Here is an 18,431-nt window from a genome sequence, read left to right as displayed (position 1 = left end):
TATATATATATATATATATATATAATAAACTTATCTTTCTATATTATATTTGAGATCTTACTCTAACCCTAGTTCGGGTCCTCTAGTCACAAAATGTATAAATAATCCGACTCACATCGCCCTTAATTATATTGATTTAACAATTTCTTTAATTTTCACAGCAGTAGCGGTGAATATCGGAATGTAATTTACGTCGTTGGTTTTCGCGTTCTGTGCACAAGCCTCAAGAGTTGGTTTGTTCTTTTTAGCTGCACTGCTGAAATATGAAGCAGTGCATCTAAAAAGAACAGACCAAATATGGCTGCCTTTGTAGCGGTATTACGAAAAACGTTGGCGTGTCTTCTCTCTCTCTCAGGCTACCCTCCGATTAATGTCAGTTCCGATTATAAATCATGTTTTATTTAATAGGATTGGGACTGGGCGATGCGAAGGATGTCACTGTCAAAGGACTCGAGATCATTAAGAGGTGCGACCGTGTATACTTAGAATCTTATACTTCTATCTTGACAGTGCAGCGAGAAACTTTGGTTTGTATTATTATTTGACAGCGATATCTCTTACAGATGTGAAAGACGAAGCGATTGGATAAATTTTCATGTAGCCAAGCGTATAATCATATTCGTGCCGCTTGAAATGTATCAGATATAATTATTATATTTTAATGTTTAGGAAGAATTCTACGGACGTTCGTTGATCGTAGCCGACCGTGAATTAGTGGAAAGCTGTGCGGACGAGATACTGCCGGAAGGAAGAGACGAGGATGTCGCTTTCCTAGTTGTAGGGGATCCTTTTGGCGCTACCACGCATACAGATTTGGTACTTCGTGCGAAAGAAAAGAATATACAGGTAATACCTGTTGTACTTTCAAGGAATATCAAAATTACTTTATAATTGCGTAAGCTCGACAGAGACAAAGTTGATATCCAACAATAATGCACTCTTTGATCAGGTAAAAGTTATACACAATTCGTCGATATTGACCGCAGTCGGTTGCTGCGGCTTGCAGTTGTATTCGTACGGAGAAACCGTCTCGATTCCGTACTGGACCGACACTTGGCGGCCAGACAGCTTCTACGAAAGGATAGCTTCTAACAGAAGAAGAAACCTGCACACACTGTGCCTCTTGGATATCAAAGTTAAAGAGCCCACTTTGGAGAGCATCTTGAAGAAGAAAAAGGATTACATGCCTCCTAAGTACATGAGCGTCAATGAAGCGGCTGGCCAATTGACAGAGATACTCAGCGACAAGATTCGGGACGATCAGAGTACAGGTTTGTAGTTGCGAGTGATCTTTAGAAACATATGGCAGTGGCAGACAGCTAAATTATAGTCAGCTGATAATAACAGACTCCAATTATAGAATCGGCCAATAATACACTTAGTCGTAATAATTAAGTGAAATGATGTTGATATATCATTTTCATTGCGAAAGTAATATTTCTTGTTTCATATTCGACAGAATTTACGGATCAATGCTTAGCGGTGGGCCTAGCCCGAGTGGGTTGCGAGGATCAACGTATCGTTGCCTGTTCTCTGCGGGATATGACGAGTGTCAATCTGGGACCACCGCTGCATTGTCTCGTCATACCGGCCAAAGAGATGCACCCTCTCGAGATCGAGTTTCTGAGGCATTACGCTCTCGAGGGGAGTCAGTTCGGAGAAATGACGCGATAGACTTTATCCTTTTCACCTACTGAACAATAAAGTTAATTGTTTTCATTTGTTAATTGTGTTAATTATCCGTTGTATCCCATTCTGAGAACGTAAGTCGCGGAATATCGACCACAAATTTACGCTGATTTTTTTCACGTTTCTCACGTTTCTCGTGCATTTCATGTTTCTCCCCGAACTTCGTGAGGAGGAACATGATGACCGCCACGTAGCGATTTTCGTTTCGAAGATCTTATCGCACGAAACTTCGCGGCACACTCGCCGAGAATTGTAGTATCATAAATCATTCGATATTCTCGGTCACATACCGGGTGGTGGAATTCGACCGGCCGCTTCGCCCCGTAGGCTTCGTCATGAACGAAAATGCTGAAACGAAGTCGCCCACCACGTATCGTGCTTATGTAAGCCGCATTATTATTCTATTCTCTCCGGCTCGATTCCATATTTTAAGCGGTACTTGCGTGTGTAATCCTGCGGTAAAGTCACGTGGCCGTCAGGGCCAGTTAATCAATGGAAAGCATCGACCACCACCACCACCGTCCGGCCAGGCTGGCTGGTATCGGTGATTCAGTTACGTCCACAGGGGAGCGCACGCTCGGTGGTGGCAACCCTTCCGGGGTGTTGTTCCCTTCGGCTGCGTGGATACATCTGCTTTTTAGAACGTAGATTCGCCCCCACAGCGTCGCTTCAATTTGTGACGTCGCTACTCATATATTAACCAGGTATACGCGTATATCGTACCAGCACGCACTAATTACACGTCCTGTGTGACGATGTATGTAATAATTGCACTTGGATACGCGCACATGTGTCCGTATATACGCGTACCCTTGAAAAACTGTCATGTTGCTTTCACGTAGCATCGCACTTCGCATAGCGCCACGGACGATTGTTCCGGGGAGGGGAAACGGCCTTTTCCGAGATATCCTTGCGAAAAAGCCGGCAAACACAAAGCAATAGTTGTATAAATGTTAGTGGTAGTTTTCTACTTAATAGTATAACCGTTACGTAACGCATGCGTTAAATAACGGTTATGTTATTGAGTAAGAAATTATAATTAACATTTATATAACTGTTACTTTGTATCCGCCGGGAACTAGAAATCCAAATCTGCGGAAGCGGATCTTGAACAGTATCGGCAGCTTGTCAGTAGGAATACAATAGAATTTGCTAATAGAGCATGAGAAATGACAGATATGTCGCTTCCGTAATCATTTACACAGTAAACACCAACTGTCAGTAACATAATATCGTACAGTACAACGTAATATCGATGTTGTGTTACTATTGGTCGGCGTTTATTGAGTAAGTGCATTTAAATGGAACATACCGCAAATCCTATTCGCTTCCTATCGGCAATCTCGAAATCTGCTACGGCATTCTGATCGAATTTGCTACCGATCCACCAGTGTACTGTTAACATTTTGTTTATTAGGAATATCTTATTAATTAGGAATATCTATTTATTCGATGTGCTAACAACATATTTACCAAAATCTAAATTCTTGTATTCAAATAGAATAGTTTTTTTGTCTGGGAAACTGCAGATTTAAGAAAATGTATATTTTCTCACTTGGAAAGATTTCTTCCCCGTGTAAAAATATGTGTTGGACGAATATATAAATATTTAGTTAGTACCACCGGATACGTATTTATTTTTTAAATCTTTACCCCTCTTGTATTAATATTGATATTATAACATTGTTATTAATGATATTTATCTCGCATTTACTTGCAATAACGTAAATTCCTGGACAATTTTTCCATTTTAAATACGCAGAACGCGCAAATTGACGCCGGCAGGATTATCGTTCGGATCGCCCACGTCCTTGAGTGAAAATCTATTTCCACAATGCGGCGACGTAACACGTGACGAAGGTGGGGATGCCGCAAGTAGTGAAATTATTCAGAAATAAAAGATAACATCGCCCATATATGATATAGTGTTTACGAGTTTACATAGTAAGGCATGCACAATGCTGAGTCCGAGTCCGCCGATCAATCGCCCGAGCCTGCATCCTGGCACAGGGTACCTCATAGGGCCGCGGGTGCCTCAGGGGCTCGCAGCCGTGGTCGAGGGCCTCACCAGAGAGGTGCTGCGTCATCGTCCGGAGGACATATACGTTTTCGCGGCTCACCACTTCGAGAGGCTGCTGAAGCTACGGGAACAATATCACGCCGACAAGTATCGCAACATTCGCGAATTCGACGACGATTTCGGCCGCGAATTTAATCTGTGGCCCAGCAAGGAGGCGCCCGGAGACACCGGAGTATCGACGACCGGCGGTTGGTCCTTGGACAAGGAGGTCAGGGTCCTCGAGAGAGGCGGTAAGGCGCCTACCGACGTGGAGGAGAGTCCGGAGGAAGCGTCCACCGATAAGGAGAAGCGAAAGGTGTCGAAGCAGACATGCACCAAGACCGCTACGAGCACGAAGAGGGCTTCGAGGAGGTCCACCAAGGACGTCGCGGATCCTCGGGCGACAAAGATCATCCCGCAGATGTCCGCTCTCCGCAGCTCCGGCAGGACTATCCTGACCAAGGACATTAAGCAGGAGCTCAGAAAGAACAAATTGAACTCCGGTGAGAAGGGAAAGCTGTCCGACAATGCGGAGAAGGGTGTTCGAGGCGAGAGGCGGTCCAGATCGAAGGTGTCTAAGGCGGACAGAAGTACCGAGGAGGAGGCCGATGCTGCGAAGACGACCGCCGGCAAGACCTCCACTCGAAGACCCTTGAAGAAGGTGCGGCGCATCGAGACCGAATCCGAGACCGAGACGGAGCGCGAAACTCCGGCCAAGGATAGACTTGAAAACGGGTATGACGGGTATCCTCGAAGTTTCCTGAACTGGCATTTCATTCGAAAGGTACACCGAGGAAAGGATTTCTTCGGATTCAATCAATTTTATCGCATCCAAATAAATGACATCATCGGCACGCTCCGAAGAAGCTAATGTTTCGATCAATAAATACGATCGTCGAAGACTTCAACGAATACATATTTTTATCTTAGATAAAAAAATGTGTTCGAAAGATAATTTTCTCGCAAAGAAATTATCTGTTTCATTTTACATATTGTAACCAAATAATATTTTATTCGGTTAAAAGATGTTATTTCAAATAACAGCGTTCTTACTGTTAAATAATAGAGTTTTCCTGAATGAGACAAGATTTTCACTCGGACAAATAATATTTCGTATATGTTGTTTCTATGAGACAAATTTTAGTCAAATAAATAGAAATGCGAAATCTAAAGAAACCTTTTTCTCTGTGTAGGCCGACATAGTGATATGACAATCACTTTTTCCCGGGTACCTTTACTAAATGAAAAAAAAAAAAAATATATAGCGTTGCAAAATATTACAAAAACTAATTCGTAAGGGTAATCGCAGGTAACGCATTACTTCTCGATGTGTCGTTTGAATTTAAAAGATTAATTCCTCGGCGACGACTTACGGAACTCTTCCGTTCTTTCATTACCAGTTACGAGAGGACGAGAGTTAAGGGAAGCGGGAAGCAACGCGAGGCGACGCTCGTTCACGGCGGGAGGCCGGAAGCGGAATGGCTCTCCGAACATTCCTCCGGGAGGAAAGTGTCGTCGAGAGCGCTGAGCATGGACCGCATCCGGGCGTACGTGCTGCGTAAGTTCGCGAGTACGGCGAGCCTGGAGGTGCTCCGCTCGCCCACCTACGTGGAGCAGGTGCAGGAGGTGATCGATCGCGCAGCGCCGATCATCAGGGAGAAGCTGGAGGAAATGAGGCGGCCGAGGGGCAGCAAGCGTTCGCGCTCGGTCGACTTCGCCTGGAACGAGGAGTCGTTCCGCCGCTACGTCGCCAAGGACATGGGCGGGAGTAGCGCTCCTCCTCGAGACGACGAGGAGAAGGCCGGACGGCGCGAGAAAGAAACGGCGGAAGAAGGAAACGTTCCGGAGCGACGGGAATCCACCGACGGATCGCACGCGGAGAACGAGGAGACGCGACCGAGGGGGAGACGCAGCGCCGGCAGGAGGTCGAGGAGGCGCGGGAGCGGCGATCGGCGAGTCGTCGACGACGACTCGGAGCACGAGCCCGCCGCCGGCCGGGACACCCTGGAGGCGAGGCTGACCGCTACGCAGAGCATCCTGGAAGGCATCTCGATGTCGGCGTCCGAGTTGAACGGCGCTCGCAAGGCTGACGCTGCGGGCGAGGTGTCGCCCGAGACGAGCCCCGACCACGCGAAGGTCTCCTTGCCGATCGTCAGGCCGCCGTCCTCTAGGAGCAGCAGGAACGCCGCCAAGAACGGCTCGGACAGCCTCACCCTGCCGCCGATCTCGCCGGATGCCCCTAAGTCGACCAAGAAGAAGGACGAGCTGTCGTTGCCGGTCTTGTCGGCGACAGGGAACCATTCCGCCGTGAGGTCGCAGGAGCAGGACGACTCCAAGGACGCCGAAGAGGCTTCGACGATGCGTGACATCACGAGTGACATCGAAGACGTAGCGGCTCTGCCGGATGACGAGGACGCGGGCCTGAGGCAGGACTCGCTGCCGGACGCGAGACCTGCTGATGGGGAAGACAGCCCACGGGAACTCGCTGAGAAACGCGCGAGCGACGTTTCCCTCGACCGAGATCTCGACGAGTACCGACGGTCGACGGAGCTGGAAGCGGCAAGGACGGAGGAGGTTTACAAGGACAGTTTAAACGTGACGCCGGAAGTAGCCGACGTGCCGCTGAGGCCGGATTCGCTGGAGCCCGATGAGGACGAACGGGAGAAACCTTGGGACGACAGTGCCGTGCGGAATAACGCGTTCGACGATCTGAAGGACAGGCTGATCGAGATCGAGATGGCGGAGCGGAACATCGAGAAGGCGTTGGCTGGCCAGCAAATCGCGACGTGTCTAAACGAGGAGGCTAAGAGCGAAGCGGGAGAGCCGACGACCGTCGAGGAAACGAGGAACGAAGAAGCGAGAAAATCGATCAGCGAGGCGGGAGAGATCGTGGGCGAGATAGAGAAGTCGACGAGCGAAAGAGGGTCGCCGAATGAGGAGAAAGGATCGATGAGCGAGGAAGAAAGAGAAGAAGAAGATGGTAAACCGACTGAGGTGGGAAAAGGGAGCGTTAGTACGGAGAAATCGTCGTGCGAAAGAGGATCGTCGAGCGAGGGGAGGGAATCCACGAGTGCGGAGGAAAAAGATGAGGAAGGGGAAGGAAAATTGACGAATGAAGGAGAAAAGGGGAGCAGTGATATGGACGGAATGGGAGATTCGGCGGAAATACCGGGAAACGATGCGGAGATCTCGACGAGCGAGGTAAAAGGGTCGAGGAGCGGGGTGGAAATGTCGAGTGGCGCAACAAATCAGACGGAACCGTCCGAAGTGGAGATAGCGGACGGGGCGGTAATCAAAGAGAATGGATCGAAGGATCCAGCTGAAGTGTCGGCAAACGAGGCGGAAGAGTTGCCGAGCGTCGTAGAAGATGTGATGGTTAAGCGTCACGTGAAGAATTTAGGATCCATGAATGCACAATCTCGGCACAAAGATGGTCAGATCGAGGTGGCCGCTCGCGAGACGGATGATAAGGATGACAATGCCAACGGCAAAGCTGCGACGGAAAGTGTATCCCAGAGCGCAGGTTCCTCCGGGACCACTCGGACCGAGGCCGAACCTTCGGGGGCGAGTCTTTCGACGAACGGGAAGGACAGAATCGGCAAGACGAGAGTGCGGAGGAGACGCGGGATCAACAAGTCACCGGGAACTACGCCGTCGCCCCTGGAAATCCCGTTCGCCTACGTTCTCAGCGAGGGCTCCCCGTACGAGATCCCCGATTTTGTGACGACCGTGATCATCCCGGACAGGCCGTGTCCGTCTCCCGTGATCCCCGAGATCGAGGATGATCAGCCTAGGTCAACGTCCAATCTCCCGATCGGTAAGAAAGCCAATAAAGTAATTACATTAGATCATCTTAAAGCGTCGATTCCGTGTGTGTGTCTTGAACATTTTCACTCGACCCGAACATTAAAACAAATATTTGTACAATATGATTTTAATATTTAGGAATATTATATCACCAAGTAACAGTTTAAAAACATTTATAAAATATTATGTCAAAATGTTTGTAAAATCCGTGTAAAATCAGTGTTTCAAAAGATCGATTTAATGTTTCTTGCTCGCTAGGACTGGATAATATCCGATCCTTTCAAATATAATCAGTATGTTTTTTTGGAATATCAAAGACCGCCGGTGTTATTTATAATATTGATATTGATATAACGCCAAAAATCACATATTAGAACACGTTTTGCACTATTAAATATCGTTGCGATAACATCGCTTCAATGATTTTTGGAAGAATCAACTGCTCATGAGATTGTCGTCGATGACGTCTCGTCGAAGGACAAAGAAGATGAAGACCGTGCCGAGTACGGCATGGAAGCTTTCGGCGAATACATCCGTCCGGAAGTCACGGCTTCGCCGATCATCGACTTCGCGCATAGCTCAAGAAGTGTGAAACCAGGCCAAGACTTGGACAGGATCAAAGAGGAAGGGGAAGAGGAGGAGGAAGACAAAGAAGACGACGAACGGGGAAAGGAAGAGAGGCATTCGGAGGAAAAGGACGATGGACAGGTAGTTGAGCAGGCTGAAGGAATAGTGAAGCCCGAGGATATCGTGGAGCACGAAGAGACCGAGACCGATAAGAGGACGATTTCCGAGGCCACAAATGTCGAGGAGATTTCTTCCTCTCGTGTGCCCGAATGCGAAGTTTTGCCCGGGAATACCGGGAGGACCGATTTGACGAGCGAAGGCAAGAAGGACGTCGCGGTGGAGTCGAGGAGTACGTTGGATAACTCATCGGAGGAGAACGAAAGTAGCCGGGACATCCACACGACCACGTCGAGCGACGTGAAGGAGAGCAGCCCGAGCAATCGGTCGATCGAAAGCTCGAGCGTCGGTAGACCGATAGTGCCGGAGCTGAATCTGGATTCTCTTCAGGATAACACGGTGTCGTCCTTCAAGATGACGGCGAACGGCACTGCGACGAAGGAGAGCAACGACAGTCGCAGGGAGAGCGACGCCACGATGTCTCTGATCGAGCCGTTGACTCCGGATGAGAGGTTGACGATTGGAAGTCGACAGGTTTTGGCTGATCGCGAGGAAGAGACTCCCGCCGAGGAGGAGCTCGCGCAGTGTCTATCGAACTTCCAGCTGCAGTCGGAAGTTCCGGAGGCTGATCAGTTGTACCGAGCGGAACACGCGGAGTACGAGCTGCTGGAGAAAGATCTGTTGTCTGCGGAAGCTGTCTTGGAGGACGAGGCGAAATCTCTGGTAGAAGACGCCATTGATTCGAAGGCAGATGCTGTCGAGCCGACTTCGCGAGGGAAGGAAAAGTCGGTGGAATTGGACAGCGAGGAAGAGATCGCGAGGGAACTGATAGGTCTGCTGGATAAAGAAGCGCAACTCTGCTCTGAAGAGTCAGGCTCTGAAAAGAGACTCGAAGACCACGCTGAGAGCAATTTGGACGCGGATGATAAATCCGGTCGACCGTTATCGGACCGTGCGCACTCCGTGTCAGTTGACGAAGCAGAAAAGGAGGAAAGCGGCGTTCCTCCGGAACGATTGGGTACTTTAGATGACGAAGGTGGTGGAGAGGTTGAAGCGACTAGCGAATTATCAAGCCACGTAGCGGATAGCAATCAGGAGAACGAGGCTAAGGATGATGTGATCACAAGCAAAGAAACTGAAGAAACTAGATTGGAAGTGGAAGGAGAAGAACACGTAGAACCCAGCCAGGTTTCACCTCCGACAGAATCTGAGCGAGACGAGTCTCTAGATAAAGATAACGCAACAATGAGTCAAGAAAGTGAAGAATCTAAATCGGAAATCGAAGAGAAAAAACACGTAGAAACTCGTCAGGTCTCACATTCAGCAGAATCTGAGCGAGACGAGTCTCTAGATAAAGATAACGCAACAATGAGTCAAGAAACTGAAGAATCTAAATCGGAAGTCGAAGAGAAAAAACACGTAGAAACTGGTCAGGTCTCACCTCCAGCAGAATCTGAGCGAGACGAGTGTGTAGATAAAGATAACGCGATAATAAGTCAAGAAACTGAATCGGAAGAGTCTAAATCGGAAGTCGAAGAGAAAAAACACGTAGAAACTGGTCAGGTCTCACCTCCAGCAGAATCTGAGCGAGACGAGTGTCTAGATAAAGATAACGCGACAATGAGTCAAGAAACTGAAGAATCTAAATCGGAAATCGAAGAGAAAAAACACGTAGAAACTGGTCAGGTTTCACCTCCAGCAGAATCTGAGCGAGACGAGTGTCTAGATAAAGATAACGCAACAATGAATCAAGAAACTGAAGAATCTAAATCGGAAATCGAAGAGAAAAAACACGTAGAAACTGGTCAGGTCTCACCTCCAGCAGAATCTGAGCGAGAAGAGTTTCCTGATAAGGCTACAATGAGCCAAGAAACTGAAGGACCTAAATCAGAAGTCGAAGAGAAAGAACACATAGAAACTAGCCAGGTCTCACCTCCAGCAGAATCCGAGCGAGAAGAATCTCCAGATAAAGCTACAATGAGCCAAGAAACTGAAGGACCTAAATCAGAAGTCGACGAAAAAGAACACATAGAAACTAGCGAGGTCTCACCTCCAGTAGAATCTGAGCGAGAAGAGTCTCCAGATAAAGATAACGCGACAATGAGCGAAAAAACTGGAGGACCTAAATCAGAAGTCGAAGAAAAAGAATACATAGAAACTAGCCAGGTTTCACCTCCAGCAGAATCCGAGCGAGAAGAATCTCCAGATAAAGCTACAATGAGCCAAGAAACTGAAGCACCTAAATCAGAAGTCGACGAAAAAGAACACATAGAAACTAGCGAGGTCTCATCTTCAGCAGAATCTAAGCGAGACGAGTCTCCAGATAAAGATAACGCGACAATGAACCGAGAAACTGAAGATCCAAAATTGGAAGTCGAAGAGGAAGAACATATCAATTCTAGCCGGCTTGCACCTCTAGCGGAATTTGAGCAAGACGATTTAGAAGAGAACGGAAAACACGAGATACCCAATGGGAAGATCACAGCCGAGAGTAAACTCGACGCTAATGACGTTCATCTTGCCGATAATCAGGAAAGTCCAGGAGGCAAGCAGATGAATATCGAGGATGCTTCAAGAAGCCAAAGCGAGGAGAGTGTAATTAAAGTAGAAGAATCCCATGAAAAACAGGAGGAAAACAAACGAGAGAAGAGGGAAGGTCGTGAGGGACGCGAAAGAGAAAATGCGGAGGTTCGAGAGGAAGAATCAAATGACGAGGGAAAAGGCGAGCGAGAGGAAGCAACAGCGCACGAAGAAAATCAACGGGAACACTTGGAAGTTAGAGACACTCAGGAGGAAATAAAATCGAGGGAAGGATCGCTGGAGAAATCGTCAGAAAAAGATGAAGACGCTGGACACGACGGGACTATTCCGACCGAGTCGATTACTTCGGACGGAATCGTCGCTGATGATCAGACCGCGAGAGTAGCGGCGAACGGAAAGGAAGAGGACAACAACGATCTCTCGACAGAGTTGGAGAGAGTTCATGGACCAATAACGAGCGCGATATCGGAGCAATCGTCGAAGGATTATGCTCATGGTCGATATTGGACTATGGGGACGAAATCATCAACCGCGGAAACGGTGATTGCGGCTTTTGGCTCGAATGCGAGTACAGACGAGAAGATGAAGTCTCTTGACGATGCTGTCACTCAGCGGAAGGACGACTTTTACTCGGCGGCCGTGAAAATCCAAGCTTGTGAGTATCGTATCGAATAGACGTGTTATTTTGAAAAATCGTAATCTTAAAATGTGAATCCTGAAACGATGTCCTGAAATTACGAGTTTTTTTTAGTAGTAGCAAATTTATTTGTTATTAACGAATTTTCTGAAAATATTAGAAAGTATGCAACAATGTCAGAAAACGCTGTTATCCCAAGATCAGTTTGAGAAAGCGATGAATTGAAATGCATTAATATTGGAATATTTGAGATTATTCTGAGAATAGTAATAAAATAGTAATGATGTCATGAGACATAACATATGATAACGAATAACAAGAATTATTTTTCGAAGGTATTCGAGGGTTTTTAGCGCGACATCGCCTGCGAAAGGATCTTCGCTCTAGCTCTGCTTCCGACAATGTTCCAATGGTGCAGAAAGCAGCTGTTGTAAGTACATTAATAAGTCGAAAACTTGCGTTAAAGATAAGTACGGCGTAGTTTAAGCTTAAGTAATTCTCATGATTTCAAACTTAGCGCTTGAATATCAGTATTGGCCACTTCACGTGCTAAAGCTAATCTTCAAGCTGAGCCCGTCGGTTTTCTTCCCGTTTCGCCAGCTTGAACAGCTGGATGCGATATTTCGCGCGACCCTCCCAGCGGAAATTCATTACGTAAAGAAGGAAGCGGCTGGTCACAGCTACGCGATGACAACGTCAGTGCTTTTGTGGCTGCAACAAGTAGATTGACAGTAATAGCCTTGGCAGAGATGAGCTGAAGCTCCGGCCCGCTAAAATAATCGCAAACGTGCCGATCGCTATGCGAACGATCTCGTTCTGATATATGCCACTAAATTATTTTACTTTCCTTTAATTGCAAATTTAATCGATCGACTATTCGTCTTTCTCTTTTTAACTTGTTCGCTTGAAGCGAGGTTAAAAGAAATAATTTTTTTCGCGGATCGGAGTTAAAAGAATTTTACGAAATATTCACCCTCAGATTGAGCAATTGACTGCGCCGGAGGATCGTTCGAACTTACGAGAAGGCAGGAGCGGGAGGCATCGCCTTCGACGGGAGGAGGCTCTGCGGAAAACTACACTCTCGCTGGAGAACGCCTTCGCCACGAGCCGGCTCCAGCATACCGGCGAGTTCCATGATTCCGTGCCGTTGCCTCTGTTCGACGTGACGAGCGGTGAAACTGACTCAACCGACTCGTTGGACGAGTCTCTGGACGAGGAGGTTGAAGAAGAACAAATGAGGACCGATATTGCAAAACCCAGTACGTGTGAAACTACGGATTGCAATTGGTAATTACTACTACTAGTAATTGACAATTGATTTTTAATCGTCGTTACGTATCTAATTCACAATTCTCAGTGTCGCTGCACAATGATTATATATATAATCATTATAATGTAATATAATTTATTGCCTGAAAGAGCCGTGAAATTTCTATCGCGACAGCATTCTCGCAAGCTGTCCGAAGGATGGCGTAAAGTCATCGACAATGACGGGAAAACATTTCGAATGATCGAGCTCGGTTGGTTCTTCTTTATTAAAAAGCCTCGAGTCTTGGAAAGTCGGAAATAATTATAATAATACATTCATTTCCGCGCTTAATAGATACACTTTTTAATAATCCTCGCGCAGTCACGGCGACGAGCGTCGGGGAAGCTCCCAGAAAAGTAACGTCTTCGCCGGCCACTCCAATTTGCCGATCGTGATGCACCTGCTGGCGGATGCGTCCCGTAATCGTCACTTCGGAATCAACCCCGACGCGGGCCTGAACGCCGAAGAAGGAGCGAAACTCGTGGAGCCGGCGTTGGATATTCTGATGCTGGGTTACCCCAGGGACGACGCGACCCTTCAGAATCGATACCTGAATTTTATCACCAGCGTGGAGGACATCGGCTCGAACGTGGACTTCTTGCCTCCGGATGCCGCGGCGAAGAGCGCGAACCGCGCGGATGACGCTCAATACTCGATCACTTCCGACGGGGCCTCATTGCCGGAATCACTCAGGGAGCCACTGGCTCTCCCGGGTATTCCTCAGGGTGTCGTGATCGAGGAGCTGACCAGCTTGGACGAGGTAGCTGGGGATGATTCGCCGTCGAACGCGACGAAGACCTCGCTGGACACAAATATTAAGTGAATCTTTAGAAATAGCGAATGATACACTTATAATGTCTTAATAGAAGTTCGTGCTGTCCGGGGAGAGCTAAAAGAGGAATACGTGTCACAAGGTTCTGGGTCAAGATTCCATAAATATAACAAGTATCAAAATCAAAATAATTCGTGAATGTGTAACCATTTGTAAATAATTATCGCCATTTTTTTTTTTCAATTTCTCATGCTCGATAAAAATCATAATTTCCCTTCGCCGCGCACCATACGCCACCCATCAAAGAAAGTGCCGGAGAGATCGAGGAGTTCCGAATTGAATGGTCGGCCGGCGGTGTTCTGCATTTCGGTGCCGCAGAGATGTATCCGCGAGAGAGGAATGCAAGCGGTTCAGGTGCGGTTTTCGCGGTACACGGACCTTGAGCACATATTTTTAGTGCCTGCCACTACAGAGAGAGGGAGAGAGAGAGAGAGAATGAGGGGGAGAATGAGAGACGAGGGGAAACGAATGGTGATCAGTATCGTCGTCACTGCGAATGTCCAGTGAGCGGGGATCCAAGGTAAGGGCACGACGTCGCGGTGACGTCAGGGCGGGCGTCGCGACGCCGCTGCCACTAGCCGCTCGTCGTTGCGCGGCAGGCACCGCCGATTTGTCGCGCTATCCGCTCTCTCTCTTTCATAGTGATCGTCGTGTATCAGTGTCCGCCGCCGCCACCGCGTAACAATCGTCGTCTCGTCACCGACGAACGAGTTACGCTCACCGGTAAACGCGACCGATTAGCTCTTTGTGTGTGACATTGTCACGTACACCCGGCACTTTCGAGGTAAGCAAGGTCAGCAAACGCGAACGCGATAGGAGCCGACACGGATTAGCTTTCGGGAAACTCGTCCGAGGATGATATCGCACGTTTTCACATCGCTTTCGTATTCCCCTTCCAATTAACATTGCATTTGCGCGATTCTTCTCCTCAAATTCCCGAGTTCCTTTTATCCACGAGTTTCCGTCGAAATAAGAAGTCCTGTCGATACCTTCAGCAGTCGTCTCGCGATCGGAAGCGATAAAACCGACCCCTTATCAAACGGCGTCTTCGATTACCGTTTCCCGCAATTTGTCGTTAATAAAGATGCAGATACGTTGAAATTGTTACAATTTACGTGGAACGTAGCGCGACGAGAGGACCGAGGGGGAAACGGGCGGAAGTCCGTCATCGATCGTTCGACGTTGACCGATCGAGCGTGTTTTCGCAGTGACGAGCGTAAGGAAAAGTTACCACGCGTTCGGGATTAAACGACGAACGCGCGAGCAAATTGGAACGTTCTTGACGATTCGCGCGCGAATTTTCGTCGCGCTCTCGCGACCGTCAATCATCAGTCAGCATATACCGGCCTCAGGACGGCGGGTTTCCTATGACGCGAGCGGCCGAGCTCACCCACGAAAGCAAAATTAATGCTCGACCCGCGTCATATTACGAATACTCCGCCGTGATCGCCTCTGTACGCGGGGCCCCTCCATCTCGACGCGACAATTGAAGTCTCAAACAGACTGAGGGACGGGGAGTCTCAATGACTTTTCAATGTATTTTCGTAGTATATGCGAGGTTGCCGCAATTAAATCGACTGTCCGCGTCTTCGAGGAAGCACGACGGGCTCTTAATAAACGCGAGAAGGGCGCAAATCGGATTATGAAGGAGAGAACAAAAATGTTCTATCGTTTTCCGACGGCGTCTTATCCGTGTGGACAAAAATCATAAGAATACGAAAATTATTGATATAATATTTGATATATCATATAATTTGATGTATCATTGAAGGACAAGTTTTTTTATTAAAAAAGAAGCAAAAAGTCAATAGTCCTTCGATGGTATACCAGTAAATTCTTCGTATTCTTGTACAAGAAGAAAATACGTGGAAGTCCGGAAAGTCCAAAAGACACTCCGTTCGGCCACTCGGAGGCGGTGAAGATTTCGCGGACGCGCGAAATCTCATTCTCTCTCGAGTTCCACCATAAATAAACGACGCGACGAAGATCCACACCGTGGCTGCACTCTCCCGAGCCTCGGTTTAAGCGCCGAAGGCCATCGAACGCGGTCGTGGCTCGTCCTCTGCCAAGTTTGTACGAAATTAACCATCCTCGGACACGGCACACGGAATAAGACGTAAAGCGATCGACAGGGATCCTCCGCCCGGCGGACGGGCTCTCGCGGCGAGGCTGTCGTCGTCACGCAAGGCGCAGGCGCGATAGATCCATCCTTCGTTCGGAACGGATAACGTCCGTCGCGCGTCAGTTCCCCGTCCCACCTCTGGCCAGGAGGACGCGCGATAAGGAGTGTGCGATCGCGGGAAGTGAGCGGAAGTGTCTCGCAATCCCGGAAAGAGAGTTGTTGTTCGGGGTCGCCGCTTCTCGTCCCCCGCGGAGGAACCTCAAGCTGATTCTGTTTCTCCTCAGGAATCGATATTTATAAATCACACACTCCGTGAGGATCATCGGCTCGATCGCGTCCCCTCTGGAGCTCGTTTCCACGAATACTTTTCGCGCGATTGGCTCGGCAATTTCCTATGTATAGCCACGAATTGCCGTTCTCCGACTTGACCCCTCCTCCCCTCCACACTGCCGAACGGAAGGATCGGCATTTTTAAACAATTAGAGACGGATTTTCTCGAGCTTCCATTTCTTCCCTGAAGAATCTTTACGAAGAAAGAAGCTATTTTCTCTCTCTCTCTCTCTCTCTCTCTCTTTCCGTTGCATCAATATTTACTTATGATCGGAGGTTCCATTTCTTGGCTCGTCGTAATTCCGCCCGCTCCGGCATTTCCGTTCTCGCTTTTCGAATAAATTTCCCCGGAGTTAATAGTTCGGCAAATCTGTAATCTGATTCCGGCTCGTGATCCACCTCGTCGAGGAAACGCCCGAGTTGGTCCTCAGGAGCGAACTTTACGCACGATCGGGAATAAAAGCTGCTTCCGTTTCCGCTCTCGGTCCGTCGATCTCTGTAAACTGGCGCGGCAATCTGCCCGATTACTTCCGGAAGCGGACTTCGTAAACAATTCGGGCGGAACATCGAGATTACCCAGAATCGGATCGCATCGAATCTCCCGGGGCGAATTGACGTCGATTTTAACGGCGCGCTGTGACGCAGGGAGCTTCGCGAAAGCCTTCGCCTCAGAGCTTCGTTCATGTCACAGGCTGCGAGCGAGGAGGCCGATGCGATGAAGGCCAACACGGCGGCGACGAAGATCCAGGCCAACTTTCGCGGGTATCGCGTGCGCAAGCAGCTGAAAGAATCATCCACGTCGCAGCGTCGCCGTCAGCAGCCGAGTCAGCAGCAACAGCAGCAGCAGCGGCAACAGGTAAAGCAGCGGGACCAACAACAGCGAGAACCTCGGGAACAGGCGAAGCCGAAGGACGCGTTCCTGAAGAGGCAGAACACTCGCGAGGCGCTCGAAGAGAAATCGGCGACGAAGATCCAGGCGGGCATCCGCGGTTTCCTGGTGCGAAAGAGGCAGCAGGCCGTCCAGGCCGCGGCGACGAGGATTCAGGCTGGTTTCCGTGGCTTCCGGACGCGGAAGTTGCTGAAGCAAAACGGCCAGTAAAGGCTATCGCTCATCAGTTGGCCTTTTCCTGGATACCGGTGATGCGGGGCGTCGCCGTGCGCAAAGAGGTACTTCTTTCAGTATTATATGCGAAATTGCTCGTTTTGTGCAAATTCGTTGCATGCGAAACGTGATTCAAGTATTGGTCATCAGTCGAAAGATTCGACTCGACTTTCGGCTTCCTTCCGAATTTTCGGACACCTGCTACACACACACACACACACACACGCGCATGCATGCACGTGAGGAGAAAATTTTATACTAAAAAATATTACCGGAAAGAATTACTTTTTCTATACTAAAAATCGCTACAAAAAATTACTATAATTTACGGTGATATTAGATAATAATGGCGATCATTTGGTTTGCGAGTAATTTGTCTCCGTCGTATATACGATGAGGTAAAATTTGACTCAAGAATCGTGCCGAACTTTTCGACTGATCCAATATATCGAACGATAAATCCGCGCCCCAATAAATCCTTAAGACACAGCTTTTTCCTCCTCGTGCGATTGAAAAAAACAGCGAGGATTTTTCCATCAAAAGCGTTACGAAAGCATTATCCTAACACTGCCTGCGAAACGTAATAACGTCGCGACGATGATCGCGTGCTAATATTAATTAAGGCATTCGTTAACTGCCGCAGAAGAAAAATGTAAACAGCTGCACATGTGTGTCCGCTTGACATATCTCGCTCGGATGAGGCTTTTATGAACGGTTTAAATATAACGCTGAGCTTTCCGCGAGCCCTTGACCCTTAAATTCTCGGCACACCTCGCATTCTGGCACGTCTCTCTCAGCCTTCTTCGTGTATTTATTCTCATACCGTGTGTCCTTTGTTTTGTTTTTCAGTATTTCGCGGGCTCGCTCGTGAGGACGCTCGGAGGAAATCTCAGTAACAGAAATGTGTGTTTATGTGTGGGGACGTGAACAATGATTCTGATTGAACCAGTTTTACTAGTTAATTCGCGTTATCTGATAATGCGCACTTTTCGATCTTAACTTCGCCCGATAGCCATGTCAAGAATTAACCGGCAACAATTCGCGAAACTTTATCTTCTTCGTGACAAATCGTTATGCCTCCCGCTTTTGTTCTCACTTAATTTGACTTTTTCTACGATTTCAACTTTTTTGTTTGTTAATGATGACGATTAGCGATAAAAACGTTGATAGGGGAACGACAGATCGACGAAGATGGTGCAACCTGAAAATAAGAAAGCGATGCATAGATATAGTAGAAACCGGTTATCATAATGATAGGAGTTACCTGAAANTATATAATTTCTTTTATGTAATTAATGCGTTTACCACAATAACGTAGG

At 48.0% G+C, this 18,431-nt stretch overlaps 3 protein-coding genes across 7 annotated transcripts; all 3 read left to right on the top strand.

Moving 5' to 3' along the window:
* Positions 1–96: 96 nt before the first annotated feature.
* Positions 97–1,727, top strand: LOC106750767 (diphthine methyl ester synthase). Its single transcript, XM_014631359.1, has 4 exons — positions 97–527; positions 670–846; positions 950–1,271; positions 1,460–1,727. Exons 1-4 carry the CDS (start codon positions 393–395, stop codon positions 1,672–1,674), a joined length of 849 nt encoding a protein of 282 aa, XP_014486845.1. The 5' UTR covers positions 97–392; the 3' UTR covers positions 1,675–1,727.
* A 97-nt stretch (positions 1,728–1,824) lies between these two features.
* On the top strand, positions 1,825–14,027 carry LOC106750364 (A-kinase anchor protein 12-like). 4 transcript variants are annotated; one of them, XM_014630787.1, is made up of 8 exons: positions 1,825–2,393; positions 3,452–3,549; positions 3,616–4,483; positions 5,149–7,565; positions 7,989–11,435; positions 11,753–11,847; positions 12,397–12,704; positions 13,048–14,027. In XM_014630787.1, exons 3-8 carry the CDS (start codon positions 3,648–3,650, stop codon positions 13,547–13,549), a joined length of 7,605 nt encoding a protein of 2,534 aa, XP_014486273.1. In that variant the 5' UTR covers positions 1,825–2,393; positions 3,452–3,549; positions 3,616–3,647; the 3' UTR covers positions 13,550–14,027. The 4 variants fall into 4 exon arrangements, with proteins under 4 accessions (XP_014486273.1, XP_014486342.1, XP_014486206.1 ...); XM_014630856.1 differs by having other exon boundaries at positions 3,452–4,483; positions 7,989–9,925; positions 10,049–11,435; XM_014630720.1 differs by having other exon boundaries at positions 3,452–4,483.
* Positions 14,028–14,039: 12 nt separating this feature from the next.
* LOC106750900 (putative uncharacterized protein DDB_G0274435) lies at positions 14,040–18,379 on the top strand. Of its 2 annotated transcripts, none has more exons than XM_014631563.1 (3): positions 14,040–14,078; positions 16,702–17,177; positions 17,962–18,379. In XM_014631563.1, exons 1-2 carry the CDS (start codon positions 14,055–14,057, stop codon positions 17,107–17,109), a joined length of 432 nt encoding a protein of 143 aa, XP_014487049.1. In that variant the 5' UTR covers positions 14,040–14,054; the 3' UTR covers positions 17,110–17,177; positions 17,962–18,379. The 2 variants fall into 2 exon arrangements, with proteins under 2 accessions (XP_014487049.1, XP_014487133.1); XM_014631647.1 differs by lacking the exon at positions 14,040–14,078 and adding an exon at positions 14,085–14,342.
* Positions 18,380–18,431: the final 52 nt, after the last annotated feature.

The sequence above is a fragment of the Dinoponera quadriceps genome, unplaced genomic scaffold (assembly GCF_001313825.1).
Source record: "Dinoponera quadriceps isolate SergipeBrazil2010 unplaced genomic scaffold, ASM131382v1 scaffold141, whole genome shotgun sequence".
Taxonomy (NCBI): Eukaryota; Metazoa; Arthropoda; class Insecta; order Hymenoptera; family Formicidae; genus Dinoponera; species Dinoponera quadriceps.
The sequence above is the reverse complement of the archived record's forward strand: the minus strand, read 5'-3'. Positions and strand labels throughout refer to the sequence as shown.